Source organism: Mirounga leonina, unplaced genomic scaffold, assembly GCF_011800145.1.
Source record: "Mirounga leonina isolate KUSES-001 unplaced genomic scaffold, KU_Mleo_1.0 Mir_493, whole genome shotgun sequence".
Classification (NCBI taxonomy): domain Eukaryota; kingdom Metazoa; phylum Chordata; class Mammalia; order Carnivora; family Phocidae; genus Mirounga; species Mirounga leonina.
Window position 1 is genome coordinate 2,737,506 of NW_023270780.1, and position 23,569 is coordinate 2,761,074.

The following is a 23,569-nucleotide window of genomic DNA, read 5'->3' on the forward strand; positions in this document are numbered from 1 at the left end:
CAAAAGAAAGGAAGAGGAAATCTGGAAACTCACTCCTTCATTCATTCTGATCCCCTAATCCATCCAATCAGGTGGCAAATGGTCACTGTTCCAAGGACCCTCCACCCCAACCAATTCAGTCATCTCAGATTAGAAAAAGCAGAATTCCTTCCCATCCTCAAATCAGCATTTGGGTTGGGGGCCCCTACGTTCCTTCAGCATGTTGGAGATGCGACCCCAGGCCTGGAGAGAGGCTCTGCCACATGGGAGGAGATAGGAATCATGATTGAAAGGGGATCAGCACAGAACGGAGAAAACTGATTGGGTAGACAAATCAAAAAGAAAATGTAAAAAAATCATCCAAACTCCCAGAGGGTCCAGCATTTCCTCTCACGTCTCTGCCCAGCAACAAGGTCTGAGACCCTGTGGGACCAGAGGGTCAGGGGTTAGTCCAGAGGGAACAAGAAAGGAGAATGCGGATTAAGGAACCTCCTGGGCAGTGAGCTGGGAAAGGGAAGAACTCAGACCTGGAAAAAGATGGTTGAAGCTAAAAAAGAAAACCGGCTTTTGGGAGGTAAAACTTTCCTTCAGGCCAAATCCTGTTTGTGTTTGGGGTCTGCTCCCCCAGCACAGGGCCTAGCATTTAGAAGAACCGAATAAATATTTGATGGTCTGATGGCAGAAGCCATAGGGAAAGGGTTCTGGGTGGGAGAAATAGGATCCTGGGGGTTTCTGCCAAGAAGTTCTTGGCTCCAGTCCAGGGGTAAATTCTACCTTTCTCCCAGCTGTTTGCTCTAGAGACCCAGGAACTGGGGGCTGAGTCGCACTGCATCCCAGCTGCGTCTGGGAGAAGGATAGAGCAGGACTAAGCCTGGGCTCAGGGCACTGGTGACAAAGGGCAGGGGACTCCTCCAGGCTGGGGAGCCCAGGGAGGGAGGGGCTGATCTCCCAGGAAGAAAAGGGATCTTTTAACTCAAGCCTTGGCCTGGGGACTCAGAAGACCTGGGGACGGAGAGGAAATGCGGCCACAGCGGGGGGAGCCTGCCACCCAGTCCCAGCCTGGCCCCACTTACGGAACTGAATGAATTATCAATACTCTCGGTGCTGGAGGAGAGCTCCTGGGAAAGGGCCAGAGGGCAAGGGGAGGAGGAGGGGCAGGGAGGGAGGGGAGAGAGACAAAGGCAAAGAATTTAGCTCCAACTTGGATCATAACTGCTTCTCTCATGTATCTCTACCTGGCTGCTTTAATGACAGAAAGTCAACCCAGAAACACCACTTGCCCAAATTCTTGACCCTTGTAGGAGACAATGGAGAGCTGGCTCAGACTGTGAGGTCAGAAGAAAGGCTGAAGAGACAGAAGACCTCGGCTTTTCACTTTGTCCCCTTCTCTCCTTGCCTGCACCAAGCTCTCCCTCTAGGACAGACCCTACAGCTGGGTGCCTCAGGGCGGTAACTGCACTGCCAAGCTGCCCGCTTTCTCTTCAGCCACTCACATGCTCCTACCCAAACCCTTCTCTGTGGAAACCACCACAAAGGAACTGAATTTAACAAGCTGCATGGCCCCCATACTGGAAAGCCTGCTTTCCTCCAGCTTCTTGCAAATGTCAGGGAGGAAGAAGAGCTAAACTTTCAGTGCCAGGGGTGTCTCCTTTCCAATCAGCCTCATTATCATCCTGGGATGGCCAGTCCCAACCTTGAGCCATGTGATGAGGGACACCCCAGAGCCATGAGCATGACACCTCTGGGCTAGATGCTGCCAGGCATAAAGGATGGATGACTCTCCTCCTATCTACTCAACCTCCGCAGGCTTCCAATCAGGCTATTTTGTGCCACACTCAGTAAATTACAATTTTTGGACCTCAGTTGGGGAGCTGGTCCTAGCTGCATCCACCTGTGAAAGCTGAGCAGCTGAGCAGAAGCTGTCCAGGTCCCAGCCTAGGAGATGTATCTAAATCTCACCCCATGCCTGTGTCTTACTGGTGTCCGTGAGCAAAAACAGGGGAAAGGGCTGGTGGTCAAACTCGCCTTCAGCAGTTCTACTGCAGCTCGTGCACGGGCCCATCCTGGGTTCTGTCCACCAAGGTCTCCCAGGGCAGGGAGAAGGGTGCACAAACATGTAGGAGGGCAGGGGCCTGGACTTAGAGACAAAGTCCTGAGAGCTCCCAGAGCAGGAGGACATTAGTTACTGAGCTTATACTCTGCAATCAGTATTTCAAGCACCTACTTAATTCCATTCCATGGTTTACATTCTCTTCTAGCTGGAGGTCCTATAGTCAGGTCATTCCTTGAAGAATCTGAGGAGAGGGGCACTTGGAGGGAGAAGGCAGGTCAAATACTCTCCCAAGGCAACAACTCCTCTGCTTTGGGTAGAGGTGGACAGAACTGAGGCAGTGAGGATGCCAGAGCCTATTCTGACTTAGGGGTTCAATCTCTATCCATGAGCTGGTTGGGGAAGGAACAGCAGGGAGGGTACCGCTCTGTGAGCAATGCTCCAGCTGATTCTTCCACAGACGGGTCCCGTCTGACTCATTAGTAGCCTTGGGGGAAGGGAGGTATATCATGATCTGTTCCTCTCTCCTACTCTGTAGGCTTGAGTCACTCACACTGAGTCAGCTCCAGGAGAAAAGCTGAGGCCAAGAAGCTGACATCACACCACATCAGGCTAGAAGGCCCACTGGGGCTTCCAGTGTGACATGCAGCAGATTTCTCTGTACAAAGGTTATATCCTTAAAAGACAAAGCTGATCTACTACGAGTGTCATTATGTGGGGCAGGGTGTGGGGTGGGGGTGGTACCTAAATCATCTCTGTTCCCTGGGCCCCCACTCTAGGCCAAAATGTTTACCATTTGGTTACTAATGGGAAGAAAGACTACCTGAGCAGAGTCCTCCAATTAAGCTGACAAAAACTGCTTTGAAGTGGCAGGCTTTGGGGGCGGAAATGGTGGGGGCTGGGAGAAATCCATGCTAGAGTCCTTGGCTTATAGTGGAGAATGTGAAAGATCCATCATTAAGAGAAAACAGAACCCCGTGTGAGATCTGGGCAGAAAAGGACTGTGCAGGGAGATTCCGGGCAGGAAGAGAACTGCACGGGCAGCCGGGGCCTCTTCTCTGTGGCCTCACTTTACCCTCCAGAGCTTCTCTTTAGATAATTATGTGCTTTATTTAGTAAGCTGTGGACTTCCTCCTTACATGCAGGAAACAGCTTCTCAAGAGAGTCACAAACTCCACCAAAAAACTGTTAGAACTGATAAATTCAGTAAAGTTTCAGTATACAAAATTGAGAGTCACATACTAAGCGGACTCTTAGATACTGGAGTCTCCACACTACAAGTTCTTGGAGGGAAGAGCCACACTTTATCCTTCATCCTTCACTGCCTCTGGCAAGGGCTGTGCACGCGGTACAAGCTCATTTGCTGAGTGAATGAATGTTGCATAACAGGGGAGGAGGAGGAGCAGAAGGAGGAAAACCAATTCCCTTGGTATTTGGGGAACAAAAGCCTTGACAGACGTATCCTCAAATTGCCAAAGGGGTTTAGACAGACCTCTGTGCTGAAGACTCCAATGCTGAGACCCCTAGAGATACTCATATTTATTCTCTCACTCCTGCTTTCACGTTTCCTAAGGTTGCACAGCGGATTCGGGTGTCTCATTCTGCCAGCATCAGATAACCTAGGAATACCTAGGGATCTGGTATCTCCTTCCTTTCCTGGATCTAATAACCCATGATAAGGAGCCAGGTTGGGAAGAATGGCAGCCAGAGAAGCCACTCCAGAGGATTTAAGCTCTCACAGAATACCTGTGTCTCAGAGTCACCCATAATCCCATCCTGGGAAGGAGTTAGATCCAAGGAAGAGGGACCAAGAACCAGCACAGAGTAGGCCCGAGGCCTCAGCTTTTCTGGTCCTAAGATGACAACTACCAAATGCATATAGAGAAAAGCCATGCCTGACAGGAGGCACAAAGGGGTGCATTTGCAGCTGCTCACACACATACTGCTACAGGCTTGACCCCAAGAGAAGGAGCTCCCAAACCCTTCAGGGCCTTAGTCCCACCAGATGTGGATGATTCTTCTTGTTCTGCAACGACCTCTGTTCATGACTTTGAATTTCCCTGCAAGCTCAACCAGAAAAGAAAATGATGCATTTTGGTTCTGAGAACCCGTTGGGCTCTTCTGCCTGTGCATGGAATTGTGGAAACCCAGATGGCTAGGGCCTAGGCCATTCTTCCCCAAGCAGACTCTGACAGCTGAGGGCCTGGGAATGCAGATGCTGAGAAATAAGCAAGATGGCTCAGCTGAATGATTAAAAGCACCAGCTGTGATCTGAGGCCTAGCTGAGGGACCCTGGGCAAATCACCTCACCTCTCTAAACTTGTCTCTTCAATGGTAAAATAATCCCTGTCTCTTAGGAGTGTTGAGGATGAAACGTAAAGTACTTGGCACAATGCTTGGCATCTAATAAGTGCCCAACAAATGTTAGCTCTTTTAGCTTCACTATTATTATCATAACAAAACCCCAAATTTCCAGAAAGCAGGCTCTGTAGTCTCCCTCCGTCCTGCCTTTTCCCTTCCCTAGTCACTCTGATTGAAAGAAGCTGAAAAGAAGTCCCACTGTATCAAAACTGTGGGTGAGTTATGTGCCCCACAGGGGCAGATGCCAGCACCATGGCTATATGCATTTTCTAACAAGTGCAAATTCCTTGCTCTTTTCTCCCTTCTCTCCTAGGCTGGGCTGGCAGCCAGGATGAGAGCTGGGCCAGTGGTGAGTCACAGGGGGGGACTGGGGCATCATTGTCTGGCTGGGACCAGGTCACTGACACTTAGTTGTCCAGTGGCAACTTCCCAAGCTATCTGCCCAGACATGGAATGGAAGGTGGGCATAACCTACTGATGTGCTTATCTCCTCCCTGCTCTGGACACCCCAACTGCTCCTGCAGCCTGCTCTTCTTTCCAGCCTTCAGGTCTCTGACTAGACTCTGGGCATGCCCAAGATTTACTCTACAGCAAGACCACTTTCCTCTTCCCTTTGTGCTTCTCCCAAATGCTAAGACATCCCTTCCCCTGAGGAAAGGCGGGCGCGAGGGCATTCTGCAGATACCTCAGTGATAGGGAATGAATCTTACTCTTAAGTCAACAAAAAGCTGGATCTTTGGAGAGTGGGGCAGAGGGATTATGAGGAGGAGTGACCAGGAGAATGAAGTTAAGGCTCTATTTAATACCCTGCCCCCCAGCACACACACCATCCCTTTTCCTCCCTGATGGCTGCTACTCTGAGAGGTTCTCGTAGATATCCCAGGTCTCAAGTCAGGGTGGGGAGGGTCTCTGTCACAGTTCTCAGTAAGTAAGTAGTTAATGGAATGGCAGTGAAGTTGAGTAAAAACAACTGGACAGAGTCAGGAGTGTCAGCCTTGCTACATGACCTGAGGCAAGTCACTTCTATCTCTCTAGGTCTCTGAGTTCTTCCTTTGTAAAATGAGACAGTTGGAATACATGAATTCTAAGGTCTTTTTCCACTCTGACATCCCATGCTTTTATCAGTGAAATGAAACAGAGGGAAGGAGAGAAAAGGACAGAGGAAGTATATATCAGACATCCTGTCTCCATGCCATCTTCCCCACTGCCCCTCCCAGGCATTTTACCTCATCCTCATTTTCCACTTTAGGGTTGCTGGCTGTTCGCTTCAGGTTGCTGCTGAGACTTATGCTGGCGGTAGCATCAGACTTAGAGCGCTGGTGAGTCCTCTTAGAGGGAGACAGCCCCATGTCAGGGGCTGGGCTAAAGGAAGGCAGCTCCCTCTTCCGGTGAGCTGGCTTTAGCTCATCTGAGAGGATCAGCTTCCGGAGCTTGGTCCCACGGGAGTGTCGCTGAGTGGAAATGTGCATGTCTGAAGAGTAGGCCCCAAGCAACAGGGCGCACTGGAGGGAAAAGTTAATGCTCTGGCGACAGCGATGGACTATGTAGGGCTTGATGGCATCACCCACGTCCTCATCCATGTGGATGTACATGTTCAGCAACTGGGGCAGATAGAAATCCACATCCTCGTTGCGAAAGCAGAAGAGCCGGTTGCCGATGTAGGCTTGTACTCCAGGCTCCTTGGAGTTGTACAGGTATGAAATGGCCATGGAGATGTCAAATAGTTTTGACTCAAATAGCCTCAGCAGCCAGGACTGTTTGGCTGAGTTGTTCTGCCGCCGCCTCCTTGCTCCCTTGGCTGTGCCCGAGGCCACAGTGGCCCCCATTTCATCTTCCTCCTCCCTTATCTGGGCAGGTGGATCGTCCAGGCAACGGACTGCACTGTCCAAAACATCCCCATTGACCAGCTCCAGTGGGGTGTCTGTGCTAGATACAGACATACCTCCATGCAAGAGCTTGACTTGCTCCAGCACCTCCTGGCAGGCCTTCTGGGCCACCTCACGGTCAATCACTGATAGCTCCCCGACCCCCTCTGTGATGACGCCTAGCAAGGAACCCCCATTATTCCCTGGCGGGCCAGGAGTGGGCTCAGAAGTTGGCTTCAGGGGGGCAGGTTCCACCACCATGTCTCCCATGGCCACAGCCAGACTTCGAGCTTCCAAGCTACAGGAGGAAGGAGGGAGAAAGGAACAGAAAGGGAGACACATACACACACTGGTTAGTGGTGCCATCCTCAGGTCTTCCTTTCGTCTACCATGAAACCTTCCCAGGCCCCTCCTCTCTTTTGTCTTCCTGGACTCCTTCAAAATCAGATGAGAAGTCATCTCCCACAAAGCCTTCCCTGACTAGCTCCACTGCTGATCTCCACATTACTCTTCCTTCCTTCTGCACTTAGCTATCAGCTTAGCCTCTGTTCCTACCTTGCATTTGCAAAATGCTGCTTTATACGTTTTGTTTACATAGGTTTACAAATCTTCAGGTAGACTGGGAAGCAATTCTGGTCTTATTTCCTTGTCCCTAACTCTTCACTATCTTGTGTTCTTCTTGTGTCTCCCTTGACACGCCTGCCAATAACCTTTCTCTTTTCCTCTTTAAATTGTATTTCCTTACTCATATAACACTCCAGACACAGGTCCTAAACATCTCACCTCCATTTAGTATCAAAGTCTATTTTTTTTAAGTTTTATTTTTATTTAAGTAATCTCTACACCCAATGTGGGGCTCGATTGAACTCAAGACCCTGAGATCAAGAGTCCCACGCTCTTCCGACTGAACCAGCCTGACACCTCCCAGTATCCAAGTCCTGATATGTTCCTCTAGTCACCTTCCCTTCAGACTCAAAGTTCCCAAGGAATAAGGGCCAGCAAATACCATCCAGGCTTCACTGAGAAGAAAACAGCTCTAAAACAACCATCAACAACCCCGTTGAAGTGTGCCATTTCTCTGCTTGTCTGACTTCATGACATCATTCCCTCTTTCTCTAGTGCCATAGCAGTTAAGTATAGTGGAAAGACTGCTGAACGTGGAGTCAAATGGGCTGAGATTCAAGATCCTGGCTCTGCCATTATGAGATGTGTAAACTTAGGCAAACCACATATCTTCTGAGTTTCAGTTTCCTCCACTGCAAAATGGGAAAAACTTATCTACTTCTCACTGTTGCTGTGTGGGAAAATGTCATGAGTGTAGAAGGATCTAGCACAGTCCTTGGCACACAGCAGTACTCAATAAATATTAGGTGAATCCTAATCACCTAACAAGTTAGTAAACAGTGTATATGCGTACGAGTGTGTGCGCACACACACATATACTGTTTATAAGGAAAGTGAATTAGCATTACATTTGTTGTCTAAGAATCTCCCAAAACATTTATAACAGCCCTCTCCTACCCCAACACTACTTTCTCCATTATCATACACACAGCCCAAGAACTGGAAAGGCTGGGAGAAGGCAAAAAGAATTTAGCTAGAGCTCATGGGTCTATAACATCCAAAGAACAAGGAGGAACAGGAATCACATCACCAAGAGTCCCTCTCTGGAGTGAGAGAACATTGCTGACAAAAGCCACTGCTCTCCTAGGACGATTCTTCCGAGCCCCACCAAATTTGGATCAGAATAGTGTAGAACGGAAGGAAATTTCAAAGCAAGAACTGGGAGAGGCACACCGTGAATGTCAGATCTACCCAACTCCAGAGTCCGACTGTAGTCAACAACGGGCTCAGAGGCCTCTTCACAAAAACACAAGAGCGAGTCTAAGATAAACTCAAGAGCGTGAACAAGAGGAAGGCAGGATCTACTGTAGAGTAGAAACGCAGGTAGTTTGCAACCATTAGTGACACTGCCTTTGATGCTAGTGAATCTGGGTGCATATCACTTTGGGTAGGTGAAAAGAGGCTTCCGATACAAATTCTCTATAATCACTCTGGGAAGCCCCATTTTCCACCGCCACCCTTCCGGTGCCTCTTCTTGCACCTCTGAAATGTTAAGAATCAGTTACTCTGCTCTGCCCTATACAGTAGAGCCTAGCTCCCTCCCTCCCAGCAGTCACCACTAAGTCTTGCAGGAAGACAGATGGGGAACTCTTCTGTTCTCAGAGATCACCAAAAAAGGCTAGTTTATCTTTCTCCCAACTCTGTCAAACAAGAAGTTCCCATCCCTGAATTTAATTTCTCTGATGCAGTTTGAGCTTGGTACCAGTAAAAATTTGGCAACTCGTTCATCATGCTCTCTCCTAAAATTAGGCAGAGCCCTCTGAGTAGTAGAACCAGCATGGCTGCCTATGTGGATCTGTCTCTACTCGCAACTTTAGGCTACACAGAAATAATAAGCTTTAATCACTCCTTGCCACACCTTTGCAGGGCACTCTGCACCAGAGGGTCATTCTAATTCAACTGAGACCACCACCTTTTAGGTCTGCTAAAAAACTCACATGATAGCCTCAATCATTTTATACAACCAACTTTTATTTTTCCCTCAATCTCTCTATGCTTGGCAAATCTTTCCCCTTCCCTCTACTCCAGAGACTTCCAAGTTATCAAAAGCTCCTAAAATCCACTTTTCAAAACTTCCAAGGGACATGAAGTTCAGACATCCTCCCATATATAGCACCTCAGACCTCACTAGGATACTCAGCAGATGCCTGCCCCAGCTGACCACAGCTGGGATTATTACTGGCACCAGGAGGGGAAGGAAGGATGCCGTTATTTTTTTATCCCAGGGCTCAGCGAGGAATCCCGCATCACAGTACTCAGGGGACTTTTCCACCAAACAGATCCCCCATCTCAGTCTTTATTCCCCAGGGAACCAGATGGTGTCAAGAGATGCAGGAAAACTGGACTCCTCTCTAGTGGCTCTGCCACTAGAAACTACCAAATTGGAGTTGGACCTCCCTCGCCTCCCTGAGCCTCAAGGATTGCCTGCATCTGAAACAAGTCATGGGGGGAGGAGGTACTGAGTTGCCAATTTAGACAGTAAGAAATAGGAAAGGGGGCGCCTGGGTGGCTCAGTTGGTTAAGTGACTGCCTTCGGCTCAGGTCATGATTCTGGAGTCCTGGGATCGAGTCCCACGTCGGGCTCCTGCTCAGCAGGGAGTCTGCCTCTCTCTCTGACCCTCTCCCATCTCATGCTCTCTATCTCATTCTCTCTCTCAAATAAATAAATAAAATCTTTAAAAATAATAATAATAAAATAAAATAAAAAAAGAAATAGGAAAGGGATTCTCCAAAACCTAAGTCCTAATACGGTCTTCAACATCAGTTCATTCATTTTCAAAAGCAAAGACAATATAACTTCGGTAAGTAACCATTCTAAAAAAAGTGAAAGGACTAGAAAGCAAAAGAAAAAAGGAAGAGGTCCTATATTCATCACCCGTCGCCTTGTAAGAGAATAGGAAAAAAGAAGAAAATCCAAACCTTTAATATCAAATGGCTCCTATGCTCTCAAGGACGTTCAAACAACTGAGGCTCCACATTTCACACTGGGAGCCTAAACTAGCCTTCCAATTAGATGATGAAGGAACTGAAGAGGCCTCCCCCACCCCAGCCTAGCAGCTGGCTTCTAGGCACTGGGTAGGAGTGGAGGAGTGTTAACAACTGATGGGGCTCCACAGCTAATTGTCTGGGCAATGTAGGGAATCCTCATCTAAGCATCAGGGGGTTGTTCAGGGCTGAGCACAGCAGTGGCTATAGAGGACAAAGAGGGTGTACATGTTTGTATTCTGTATGACCTAGCATTTAAGTAAATGTCTGCAAAAACTCTAGGGGGAGGGGATGTTTAACCTGGCTTCCTGCTTCTCATCACAAGATTCCAGGCAAAGAACCTTCCAACCCCCTACTGATCTTCATTAAAGGATTTCCTGGATTGGTCTCTGCTAGACAGGACAGTAGAAAGCCCCAAATCAATCCCCTCACCCAGTTAATGACCATTCCCTTCTTGGGGGACTAGAAAAATATGGATTGGTTCAGGAAAATCCTCATGTTTTTACAGGTTCCTGTATTTTCATGGAACTGTCTTAAGAGCTCATCTGATTTCCAAGCAGGTAGGCAAGCTCAATTTTCCTCCCTTTGAGATGGATCATGTGAGTTGGAAAAAAGGGTAGTGAAGCCACTATCTTCATCCTACAAGGTGGGTAGTTAAGAGACTGTTACAAGTTCATAGAAAAGGGAAGTTCACATATGTTATTTACAATTACAGAGGCTTCTAATAAATAAAAATGACTATTATATAAACAAGAAGTGTAAATCCTCTAAAGTTCAATGCTCTTTTGTAACAATTAATACACCAAGAAATAGAGGCACAAGCATTTTATCCAATGCTATGGTGATAACCTTCAAAAATAAACATTGAGATAATTAAGGTGTTAACTCTAAAGGAGGAGTGGGAAGAATGGAAAGGGACTGTTGATTTCATCATAAACTCTTATTTTTTTTAAAATTTATTTGACAGAGAGAGACACAGCGAGAGAGGGAACACAAGCAGGGGGAGTGGGAGAGGGAGAAACAGGCTTCCCACTGAGCAGGGAGCCTGATGTGGGGCTCGATCCCAGGACTCTGGGATCATGACCTGAGCCGAAGGCAGACGCTTAACGACTGAGCTACCCAGGAGCCCCTTCATCATAAACTCTTAAGTACCACTGGATTTATTACCAAGTGCATGTTTGCCTTTGATAATAATTTTCTTTTAAAGATTTTATTTTTTTAAGTAATCTCTACACTCAACGTGGGCTTGAACTTACAAGTCAGAGATCAAGAGTTGTGTGCTCCACCAACTAAGCCAGCCAGGCGCCCCACCTTTGATAATAATTTTTAAAAAGAAGCTGCTCGGGGCGCCTGGGTGGCTCAGTCGTTACGCGTCTGCCTTTGGCTCAGGTCATGATCCCCAGGGTCCTGGGATCGAGCCCTGCATCGGGTTCCCTGCTCCGCGGGAAGCCTGCTTCTCCCTCTCCCACTCCCCCTGCTTGTGTTCCCTCTCTCGCTGTCTCTCTCTCTGTCAAATAAATAAAATCTTAAAAAAAAAAAAAAAGAAGCTGCTCTTCCAAAGAGACTCCGCATAACCCTAGGCTGCTTGTTCTGCTGTTGAGAAGTTCCTCCTCATATCCTAAAGTCTAACTCAAACCTTTCGTTAAAAAGGCCTCAGCTCATCTTTCTCCCTTGACCTCAATGGACAAAGTAGAGATTAAGTGCTACTTTTTTTTCTCATAGAAACCCAGGGACGAACAGTAAGTAGGCTCAGACCCTAGCAGGAATCCCGTAAATGTTTCCCCCAAGGCCCCAGTGGGGGATTGGCATCAGGGAAGAGGGCATTCTTGAGCTAGCAGCAGAAAGGCAGGGAAGGCAGTGGTCTCAGGGTAGCTAAGCCAATATTGAATCAAGCTGAGAAGTCTCTGTGCAGGGCCATGGGAGCTGGTATAAGCAGATTCCAGTCAGACAGCCCAAGCCAGCTCTGGGAGCCCCTGCTGAAACAGACAGATGGCAAAGAAAGTAACTTGTGCACTCACCTCTCTCTGAACTGTTCCTCCCTGCTGCAAGCCCCAAATGCGCTTGGACTAGGCCCTCTCTTGTCTCATGCCAATTACTGAAAGGTTCCTCCCAAACTTCTTCCCCAAATCAAAGAATCTCAATTTGTTGCTTTGGATGGCATTCAGCAAACACGTTCTCATGCAGCGTGGACCCAGCTCTGAGAATGAAGCAGGGAAACTACTCCTAAAAAGGAGGATGAGGAGACTGCACTCTGGCTAACAATGAAGAGGGAGACAAGGGATAAGTGGGAAGAGGAAGCATGATTACTTTCAAAAAGACTTAGAGTTGGAAGAAAAATGCAACTTCACATGCCCTCTTCACTATCACAGGCCAAGAGAGACATGGCATACAAGGGAGCAACTAGTTTCCCAAGTCCCACTTCACTCCAAGTTCTCTTTCCCAGCCATCTTCCTCAAAGGGCTTTCCCACAAACATACTTTTCCATCTACAGAATCTGGAGTTATGGATTAAGTCCAAGAGGAACAGCACAGGTGGTCAGCAACTTCATGTAGCGGAGAAAAAAGGCAAGGCAGACAAAGGAAGCAGGCCTGGAGCTTGTCTTTCAAATGGACTTATTGCCACAGCTGTCGACTAGAAAGACCCAATAGAGAGATCACAATGAAGGAAAACTCTCAGGTCAGCTAAACCACTACTAAGAAATGCCTTTTCTCTGTGAAACCCAGAATGTTTTGTAAACAAATAAACCAAATCTAATTTTTCCCCCAACCCACATGTTACAAGTAGCCCATTACTGCACTGATGCCCACAGAGTGGGCCATTCTCCCAAAAAGGTCACTCTAGAGGTCAAGTGAGGAAGTCACATACTGAATCCAGAAGTCCTGATTCTGAATGTCCACGCTCTCTCTAATGTCTCATGTTCCTTTTCTCAGTTACCCCCAAACCCACCCTAGGCCTAAGCCTTACGGAATCAACCAAAACTATTCCAGTAAGCCACAGATAATAAACTGACTCCTTCTGGATCTGGAAGACACTCTAATCAGTGATCCCTTAAGGACAAGCCTAAAATTAAGTAACCCAAAACAAAATTTCTCACAATCTCACAGTTTCCAGGCAGGCCTGTTCATCCCTCCTAGTGGCTGATCCTGGGTAGTCAACAAAGTGTAATCTGATAGGAACTTCTTCAAAACTTACTCCATCCTTCAGAAACACCCTTCTGTCCAGAAAAGCCTGAGTGAGACAGCTGAGGCTCCCCCCACCAACACATTTTCTTCTTAGTTCAAGATTTAGCTGATCCTGAAATAAGTGGTATGTAGAGATAAAGAATGTGACAGAGAACACAGAAAGACCACAGGGAAAACAGAACCAAGGGTCACAAGGATCAGCAAAATCCTTGAAACGAGAGAGAGAGAAGGTGTCAGAGATGGAAATCCTGAATGGGAAGAGGCACTGTTAGATCTTTTCTATAGGAACAAACCTCCAGAGGTTGGGGTATTGAGGAGTGGGAAAAGGGAAGCTAAAGAAAGTTACAGGGATCATAAAGCTCTCTAGAGAAGGGTAAGGATTAAGACCAAAGTACAATGCAAATAGTACCTTGGGAATGACGATGAAGGCCTGAGATTTCTTAAGGGGAGGGGAATAGGCAATTCTTGGAAGCCAGGAGCTGGGTGGGTGGCGGTGAGGTAATGGAATCAGAAACAGAGGAATAGAGGGCCACAGGGAAGAGAGAGCTCAGGGAAATGGGAACCCAGTGCTGGGGTTGCACGGAGACATCGGAGGAAAGGGGCAAAAATAGGAAAAGGGGATGAAGGAGGAGGCTGTGGGAAAGGTTTGGGGCGGAACACAGCTGACGAGGAAGGGCAAACAAGAATGGACATTACAAGAGGTACCCTGATGTGGAAAGGGTTCGTGACTTAGGAGAAAATAATTCGGGACAGAGGCAACAGGGATGGGGGGGGGGCGGCGGGGGGATCCCCGGGCGGAGGGAGGAGCTAAACAGAAGAGGAAGCCAAGAAAGCAGAGAAGGACCCCAGACTTGAAGGGAAAGGGTGAAGGCACCCGGGGTGCAGCTGCCACCCGGAGGGCAGTTCTGTAGTCAAACCCAGGTGTGGGGGCGGGGGGAGGCTGTGCGGGACAGGGTGGGAGAGGGACCCCCCACGCACAGGGCCAGGGGGACTCCCAGGGTAGGAGTCGCTTACCTCCTGAGGACCCCCGCGGAGGGGGTGCGGGCGGTCGGGGTCGGGCTGCCGACACCGCCGCCTCAGCAGCAGCGGCCGCTCCCGGGTTCCATTGGCCGCCTGCGCTTCCCTGACAGCGGCCGCGGCGGCTGAGCCAGGCCCCGGCTTAGGGGCTGCCCTCGGCGCCGCCTGAGGGGGCCTTCGCACTGCCTCAAGTTCGACCGGGCCGCACAGCCTCCTCGCCTTCCCTCCGCAAAAGCAAGACGAAAATAAAAAATCCCAGTAGGGCTCAATTCTTCTTGTGAGTCCCAGCAACCCTTCTTGGGATATGCCTTCCGGCTTCTCCGACGCTCAGGACCCTACCAATCCCATAGCAATCTAAGGAGTCGGGTGAGCTGCCTGGAACATGCCTGCTCAGAAATAGAAAAGGGGGCGGGGAAGACGCATTTGGAAGCTAGGGAGGGAGGAGAGGGCGAAGGGAGGAGCCTACGGGTGGGAGGAGGGGCCAATCTTCCGGAGGCTCAGAGGTAGCGTTTGCGAGGCTAGGGAACCGAGAAGGTAGTAAAATTTACTGGATAAGGGACAGGGCCCCCTGGCCTAGAGCAGAGAGAGGCAGGCCAGCAGGCGGCTGTGGGTGCCCTATTAAAGAAAGGAAGTACAGACACATTGGGTACTTCCATAAGTACCTGAACATGCAAATTATATGTAAATGAGTCCGTTTGTGTTAGCAACGGAGTTACCGTAATTGCTATCAGTGGCTTTCCCCCCTCCCCTATTCCACAAGACTCTCTTAGTAAATTAGGCCGTGGAATGGACGCGGGGGGCCCGCGGGGAGTGGAGAAAGAAAAAGGGCGGGCGGGGAAGAAAGTCACCCTCACCACCTTTTTCCTATTAATCTTTAAGGACGCTGCCAAGATTATGCCCCTTATCGCTTCGGGAATGGCGCGGTCCAACCGCGTCAATCTTCCGCCGTTAGCGGCGCGACTCGAGGCCGTGGTTCTGCCTCCGAGGTCACCACCTGCCTGGGTAGCCTTTGGCCTCCAGCCTCCAGCCTCCGGCCGTCGATCCCTCCAAGGAGGGGCTGGACAGGGCCAGGTCGGGAGAGGTGAGTGATCATAACCCCGTCTTCCAAACAAAACCAAACCAAATACAACTAAACAAATAAACAAAAACACGCCCTGCAGCTGGACCTCTGGTTTTGCTTTTGTGTATTTGTCAGTATTACTGATTGGGAACCCTCTCCCTCAGAACCTCTGTCCCAACCCTTATAGGGCCTTACTTAATATTTGTCGTTGAGGCTAGATTTCTGAGGCTAGCCCAGATCTTGGATGCCACCTTCCCTGCCACTTAAAGTCTGTTTGATTTGGGAGGACTGGAGTAACCTCTTTGAACCTCAGTTTCTAGGTCTGCAAAATGGACCCAGGAATATTAACACTTTACAGGGTTTTGTGAGGATTAAAAGAGAGTACAGATTACTACCATAGCACTACATTACTATTATTGGGACAATAATATAGGATGATGAAAGAAAAGGGTCACTGCTTCTGTGTTTAATGGGGAGGCAGAATAGAATGATTTTCCAGAATAATCAGGAAATTAAAGAAGAAATTTTAAAAATACATGGAAGCAAATGGGGAGGCAGAATAAAAAGTAGTAGCTTGAAAATACCTATGTAAAACATGCAGTATGTACAAAAGTAACAAATGGGGTACCCAATTGCTGAAGGAATAGAGAGGAGTATGTTTAATTAATACAGAAGGCCTAGCCACCAAGTATATGGCAAATGAATGAATGGAAGACCTCTCAAAAATACTGTAAGCCAGGTATTAGAAGAGATATTGGGCAGGATCCAGCAGAACAAAAAAGAGAGAGCATTCTGAAGACTAAAAAATTGTATGTTGAAGAAAAGAAATGGGAATTTGCTTGAATCATGAGAGGGCAAGCTGATAAACTAGGTTAAAGTGGGAGTACAGTAAAGACAGATGAGCAGAGAAAGAAGCCAAGAGTGCCAAAGATAGTTTGAATTTGTCACCGCTGCTCTGGAGGGGGGAATCACCAGTCCACCTGTCAGGTCCTGTAACTCTTGGCCAGCTCCCAATCAGCTGTCAGGCAAGGGTCAAGAGGCAATGATCCTGCTTTAACCTAGAGTTTAAAGTGTCGCACATCCCTCCCTTCCAGGCGTAGGATTCCCAAGGGCCTTAAGGCCCCCCCCCCCGCCCTTCTTTTTAAGATTTTATTTATTTAGAGGGCGCCTGGGTGGCTCAGTTGGTTAAGCGACTGCCTTCGGCTCAGGTCATGATCCTGGAGTCCCGGGATCGAGTCCCGCATCAGGCTCCCTGCTCGGCAGGGAGTCTGCTTCTCCCTCTGACCCTCCTCCCTCTCATGCTCTCTGTCTCTCATTCTCTCTCAAATAAATAAATAAAATCTTAAAAAAAAAAAGATTTTATTTATTTAGCGACACCTGGATGGCTCAGTTGGTCAAGCATCTACCTTCAGCTCAGGTCATGATCCCAGGGTCCTGGGATCGAATCCTGCATCGGGCTCCCTGTTCAGTGGGGAGCCTGCTTCTCCCTCTGCCTGCCGCTCCCTCTGCTTGTACTCTCTCTTACTCTGACAAATAAAATCTTTTTTAAAAAAAATATTTTATTTATTTGAGAGAAAGGATGAGCGGGGGGTGGGGCAGTGCAGAGGGAGAAGTAGACTCCCTGCTGAGTGCAGAGCTGGACATGGGGCTAGATCCCAGGACCCCAAGACCATGACCCCAGTGGAAGTCAGATACTTAACGGGCTGAGCCACCCAGGTGCCCCCTTAGGGCCAGTTTTTGGAACACTGTGAAAAGGGATGTGAAAGCCTTACTTTTTATAGTAGGAAGTTTTTTATTTTCCAACAACAAAACAAGGTTTCAAGAACATCTCTGCTCAATCTTTAAGTAGGAACTTTTTATAGCCACTGACAGTTATTAAGTCCTTTATTATTTTTTTAGAGGGGAAGGGGGATGTTGGAGGGGCAGAGGGAGAGGGAGAGAAAAAGCCTTAAGCAGGCTCCATGCCCAGTGCAGAGCCCTATGCAGACTCGATCTCACAACCCTGAGATCATGACCCGAGCTGAAATCAAGAGTTGGATGCTTAACCTCATGAAGCACCCAGGTGCCCCTATTAAGACCTTTATTAAGCAAGTGAGACCTCCTCCCCTTGCCCTCCCCTCACAAACACAGTATTAAGCAGAAGAGTGTTGAGTTTTCTGTTTATAGCTCTAAGGGCTCAAGTGTGAATTTCTTTGCATCTCTGTATGACTTGGTCTTTCTGACTTTTTCTGGAGATTTATTTATTTATTTATTCACTCACTTATTTATTTATTTATTTATTTGATGCACTCACTCACTCTCTCTCTCTCTCTTTCCACAAGTCTCCAAACCTCTCTGGTCTGAACTCAAGGCAGGGGAGGATTCATCTTTGTATTCTAGCCATATCCTTAGTTTCTACCACATGGAGAAAAAATTATGTTTGTTGATATAGCAACAGATGGAATGCAGAAGCAGATATGAGAATCCAGTCAGGCATTAAAGGGGTTTCCAAAAATGTAAAACAATGCCAACTGTCTTACTGATTTTTTTTTTTTGGTTTGGGAAAAGTTATTTTTCATAAATGAATTAATAAATTAAAAATATTAACAAGTAAATATTTGACTAAACTAGTTTTTCTTCTTCCTATTTCCTTTTTCTTTTTTAAAGATTTTATTTATTTGACAGAGAGACCACAAGCAGACGGAGAGAGAGGGAGAAGCAGGTTCCCTGCTGAGCAAGGAGCCTGATGTGGGACTCGATCCCAGGACCCTGGGATCATGACCTGGGCCGAAGGCAGCCGCTTAACCGACTGAGCCACCCAGGCATCCCTCCTTTTCTTTTCTTCTTGATCTCAGTTGTCAAATTATAAAACTGAATGCTATTCTTTGTTTCCTATATTAAATTAAAGCATGACATGATATTCTCTAAAATTCCTCACCACGCTGAACCTATTTTTATTTTATTTTATTTATTTATTTTTTAAAGATTTTATTTATTTATTTGAGAGAGAAAGAATGAAAGATAGCATGAGAGGGAGGAGGATCAGAGGGAGAAGCAGACTCCCTGTTGAGCAGGGAGCCCGATGCGGGACTCGATCCCGGGACTCCAGGATCATGACCTGAGCTGAAGGGAGTCACTTAACCAACTGAGCCACCCAGGCGCCCCTGGGGTTTTTTTTTTCAGAGAAAAGATAAAGAAGCCAGCAGTTACTGCCCAAGCCACTACTGTATATGAAAACAAACATTACTTCTTTATTCCTCATTACAATCCTGTGAAAGAGGTATTATACCATTTTATGGAAACTGAGCTTCAGAATGGTCATTTTTTTCAAGGTTTTTTTTTATTTCAACCCACAATAAAAAATACATTTTATTCTCATGATCACTGAAGAACACACAAATGTGTCTTCATTGACATAAAGGTTTCATGAAATAATACCCTAACTATATGCAATGCATTCTGATATTTTCTATTCTATTTCCCTTTTTGAAAATACTGTTTTGCATCCTGCTAAATCAGTTTCACAACCCATGAATGGGTTGCAATCTGTAGTTTGGAAAACTTTACTAAATAAATGTTCAAAATCATAAGTGGTAAAGCTAGATGTGAACTGAATTCATGCTCTTTCCAGCAAACAAATACCTTCTCATGAACATTTCTTAAAAAATGCATTATATATATGTTGTGCTTAGCTTTATCTCATTGTATGAAGCCAGCAGGACAATCCTAGGCAAAGAAGGGATAGGCCTACTGAGGAAACATAACGTGAGATTAAACATTTAGACAAATATATAATGACATTAGTCCCCCTGTTTAGTATGTGAGTGAATGTGGCATTTGCTTTCATTTCTGAAGAAAGTTGCTTAGTATCCACAAAAATAAACAATAAATTTGGAGCCATAGACTAGACATATAGAGCTTGTCTTGGTTTAGTAGTAAATTATTATTTCAAGTTTTAGTGAATTATAAGTTATCTTCAACTTATGACTGGGCTAAAATGAAAAAATATGATGTTTGGTGGGTGAGGTCATGGGAGTGCAGAGTGGGGTGCTGGGGAGGGAGTAGGAATGGTGGGGAGGAAGCAGTAGGCAGTCCTCAAACCTTTACTCCAGTAAACTGAAGATTGCCTAAATGACAATAACTTGTTTCATTTTAGATTTTTTTTTTAAAGATTTTATTTATTTATTTATTTAAACATTTTATTTATTTATTTGACAGAGACACAGCGAGAGAGAGAGAACACAAGCACGGGGAGTGGGAGAGGGAGAAGCAGGCTTCCCGCCGAGGAGGGAGCCCGATGCAGGGCTCGATCCCAGAAGCCTGGGATCGTGACCTGAGCTGAAGGCAGACGCTTAACGACTGAGCCACCCAGGTGCCCCTAAGTTTTATTTATTTAAGTAATCTCTACACCCAACGTGGGGCTTGAACTCACGACCTCTAGGTCAAGAGTTGCATACTTTTCCAATTGAGCCAGGCTGGGTGGCTCAGTCGTTAAGCGTCTGCCTTCAGCTCAGGTCATGATCCCAGGGTCCTGGGATCGAGCCCCACGTCGGACTCCCTGCTCTGCGGGAAGCCTGCTTCTCCCTCTCCCACTCCCCCTGCTTGTGTTCCTCTGTCTCTCTCTGTCAAATAAATAAATAAAATCTTTTAAAAATAGGCTACTTAAAAACCCCTGGTGGGGGGGCAGGTACTGGCTGGCTCAGCCAGAAGAGCATGTGGCTCTTGATCTTGGGGTCATGAGTTCTAGACCCACATTGGGTGTAGAGATTACTAAAAAAATTAAACTTAAAAAAAAACAAAAACACACATAAATCTCAAAATCCTCGCGTGGGCTGGTCTCCCAGAATGAACGGATATATCCCCAGGCCCAACCAAGGTAAGGACAGTGTTTCCTTGGATGCTTCCATCTATTCTAACACCAGTGGTTTATTTTTCCATATGCCTATCACTTCTAATGTGTCAGCAGCCCGGTCCAGTCCCTCTTCTCCTCCCACATTGAACCATCTGCCTGGTTGGTTCCTTCTAATTCCAGTTCCTTCATCCTCTAATGGAAACTTCATACCTTTCATCCATTCATTCAGTCAACAGATAACTATAATAATGGTTGTGTGTTCTTCTAGTTGACTTCTCAGTATTGTTCATACACACCCCTCTGCCTGCCAGGTCTCTATGGGGGGTTGTTCTGCTATGCCTTTAGTCACAGCTCACAGCTCCCCAAACCCCTGTTTTTCCTGGAATGTCTTCCTTTTTCACCTAAGCTCCACATACCTTAAAGGTTTAACTCAAGCATATCTTTTCCATGAAACCTTCCCAAATTATTCAGCCCAAAGTGATCTCTCTGCATTTATAGTTCTTATGCAGAATGAGTGCTATGATTTAACTCTTTTTACCATATGTCTTATGTTGTTCTGTCCTTGCTTTATGAGTTAGACTTGTCCAGCTAACTCCTACTCACCTCTACTGGAAGTCATCCCACACCCCCGTCTGACTTATATGCTATTCCTCTGGGCCCCCACAGCTCTCTGTGCTTAATGCTAACATAACTGTTATGTTGCCACTGTGCTGTGATCATTATTGACTTGAAGTCAGAGCCTAAGTCAACTGGCTTCTAATAAGTTCCTGGCACTTAAAAAACACGAAGGAAGGGTGCCTGGGTGGCTCAGTCGTTAAGCGTCTGCCTTCGGCTCAGGTCATGATCCCAGGGTCCTGGGATCGAGTCCCACATTGGGCTCCCTGCTCGGCAGGAAGCCTGCTTCTCCCTCTCCCTCTCCCACTCCCCCTGCTTGTGTTCCTGCTCTCGCTGTCTCTGTCTCTGTCAAATAAATAAATAAAATCTTAAAAAAAAACAAAAACACGAAGGAAAATAGAAAAACTGCAGTAATGCCTATTTCTGGCAGCCTGGATAAGAGAAAAGGCTCTCCCATTAAAATACAAGTAGAGCCTGGATAAATTACAAGAAACAATGTTTAGGGCGCCTGGGTAGCTCAGTTGGTTAAGCGACTGCCTTCGGCTCAGGTCATGATCTTGGAGTCCCTGGATCAAGTCCCGGATCGGGCTCCCTGCTCGGCGGGGAGCCTGCTTCTCCCTCTGACCCTCCCCCCTCTCATGTGCTCTCTGTCTCTCTCATTCTCTCTGTCTCAAATAAATAAATAAAATCTTAAAAAAAAAAAAAAAAGAAACAATGTTTAGCACATTGCTGGGCGCATTAGAAAGAGAAATCAGGAAAGGAAGAAAAAGATAACATTAAGCTGAAACCTGTATGAAAGATGAGCAACAGGCAGCAGGAGCAGCAGGTTTGCCAATATCAGTATCGTGAAAAGAGGCTAAGGCCTGGGCCTAGCCATGGAACTGGAGAAAACCTGGGACTAACAGATTGAACTGAGACTCCTGAGGGGCTAACACAGTTCCAGGTCAGGAGCATCATTTGGATCCTGGCACAAGCAAATGCAAATCCTCTCTGGGGGAAAGTACCCCCAATTTAGGCTCTCTGGATTCCCACAGATTAAGTTTAACAAAATATGAGCCCCAAACCCCCAAACTGAGAATAAACTAGGAAACAAGCTACCACAGGCAAGAGTGAGCAGAAAACAAAACATTCAGATACCGAGAAGTCACAGAAATATAAAATAACAATCCCAACAAATTTCAAATTAGTATCAGAGTACCACATCTCTGAGCACAAATGATTAAGCTGAAAATGGATATCAAAAAGATAAAATTTTAAATATCCAGACATCTGGAAATTCATAAAACTTTTCTAAATAACTCATAAATTTAAAAAAGTCATAAAGGCAATTTAAATATTCTTAGGGCTAAGTTATAATCAAAATACAGCAAAAAAAATTCAGGGAATATAGAGAAACAGGTCCTTAAAAACTTACAGTAGAAAAGCAGAGCTTGAAAATTAATTAGATCAAATTTAAGATGTTATGGAAAAACATAAAATTAAATCTAAAGAAAGCAGAAGGAAATATTATAGATAATATCCATAATTAATGAAATGGAAAACAATACATAAGTGAGAAGACTGACAAAGCCCAAAGTAGTAGCACAACATAGACAGGTAAAATAACACACTTCTGGTGCAACTGATGAGGAGGAAATAAGAAGGTAAAAGTACGCAGTAGAAATGAAAAGAAGGACATGACTACCGAGAGCAGAGGCAAAAATAAATAAATAAATAAAATAAAAATTTCATTAAAAAAAAAGGCATGGGGCGCCTGGGTGGCTCAGTCGTTAAGCATCTGCCTTCGGCTCAGGTCATGATCCCAGGGTCCTGGGATCGAGCCCCACATCGGGCTCCCTGATCGGCGGGAAGCCTGCTTCTCCCTCTCCCGCTCCCCCTGCTTGTGTTCCCTCTCTCGCTGTGTCTCTCTCTGTCAAAGAAATAAATAAAATCTTTAAAAAATAATAATAAAAAATAAAAAAAGGCATGAAATGCACAAAATCCTAGAACACTTACCCTAAATTGACTCAAAAAGAAATAGAAAGTCCATAGCAGCAATGTCCACAATAGCCAAACTATGGAAAGAGCCAAGATGTCCATCAACAGATGAATGGATAAAGATGTGGTATATATATACAATGGAATATTATACAGCCATCAAAAAGCCAAAATCTTGCCATTTGCAACTGGAACTAGAGGGTATTACGCTAAGTGAAATAAGTCAATCAGATAAAGACAAGTATCATATGACCTCACTGATACAAAGAATTCTTAATCTCAGGAAACAAACTGAGGATTGCTGGAGTGGTGGGGGGTGGGAGGGATGGGGGGCTGAGTGACGGGCATTGGGGAGGGTATGTGCTATGGTGAGCACTGTGAATTGTGTAAGACTGATGAATCACAGACCTGTACCTCTGAAACAAACAATACATTATATGTTAAAAAAAAAAAAAAAAGAAGATAGTAGGAAGGGAAAACTGAAGGGGGGGAAATTGGAGAGGGAGATGAACCATGAGAGACTATGGACTCTGAGAAACAAAATGAGGGTTTTAGAGGGGAGGGGGGCAGGGGGATGGGTTAGCCCGGTGATGGGTATTAAGGAGGGCACGTATTGCATGGAGCATTGGGTGTTATACATAAACATGGAACATGAATCATGGAACACTACATCAAAAACTAATGATGTATGGTGACTAACATAAAATAAAATTAAAAAATTAAAAAATTAAAAAAATAGGGGCGCCTGGGTGGCTCAGTCATTACGCGTCTGCCTTCGGCTCAGGTCATGATCCCAGGGTCCTGGGATCGAGCCCCACATTGGGCTCCCTGCTCAGCAGGAAGCCTGTTTCTCCCTCTCCCACTCCCCCTGCTTGTGTTCCCCCTCTCGCTGTGTCTCTGTCAAATAAATAAAATCTTTAAAAAAAAAATTAAAAAAATAAAAATAAATGAGCTATTAAGCCATGAAAAAAAAAAAAAAGAAATAGAAAGTCCGGACACCTATAATTATTAAAGAAATTGAAT

At 46.2% G+C, this 23,569-nt stretch overlaps 1 protein-coding gene and 1 long non-coding RNA gene across 10 annotated transcripts in view; one reads left to right on the forward strand and one right to left on the reverse strand.

Moving 5' to 3' along the window:
- Positions 1-23,569, reverse strand: part of PI4KB (phosphatidylinositol 4-kinase beta) — a 38,095-nt gene that overhangs the window by 11,508 nt on the left and 3,018 nt on the right. Inside the window, exons 1-4 of one of the 8 annotated variants that reach the window (XM_034990017.1) lie at positions 12,342-13,729; positions 11,883-12,119; positions 5,617-6,553; positions 1,053-1,097 (exon numbers count right to left, since the gene is read on the reverse strand). In XM_034990017.1, coding sequence (XP_034845908.1) covers positions 1,053-1,097; positions 5,617-6,525 — 954 coding nt within the window. In that variant the 5' untranslated portion in view covers positions 6,526-6,553; positions 11,883-12,119; positions 12,342-13,729. Of the gene's footprint in view, positions 1-1,052; positions 1,098-5,616; positions 6,554-11,882; positions 12,120-12,341; positions 13,730-14,060; positions 14,526-23,569 lie in introns of those variants that run through there. The other 7 variants (XM_034990012.1, XM_034990011.1, XM_034990010.1 and 4 more) reach the window with 7 other exon arrangements.
- LOC118000342 lies at positions 14,538-17,809 on the forward strand. 2 transcript variants are annotated; one of them, XR_004676434.1, is made up of 3 exons: positions 14,538-14,566; positions 14,943-15,144; positions 17,770-17,809. It is a non-coding gene; the product is annotated as an uncharacterized LOC118000342 (long non-coding RNA). The 2 variants fall into 2 exon arrangements; XR_004676433.1 differs by having other exon boundaries at positions 14,540-14,597.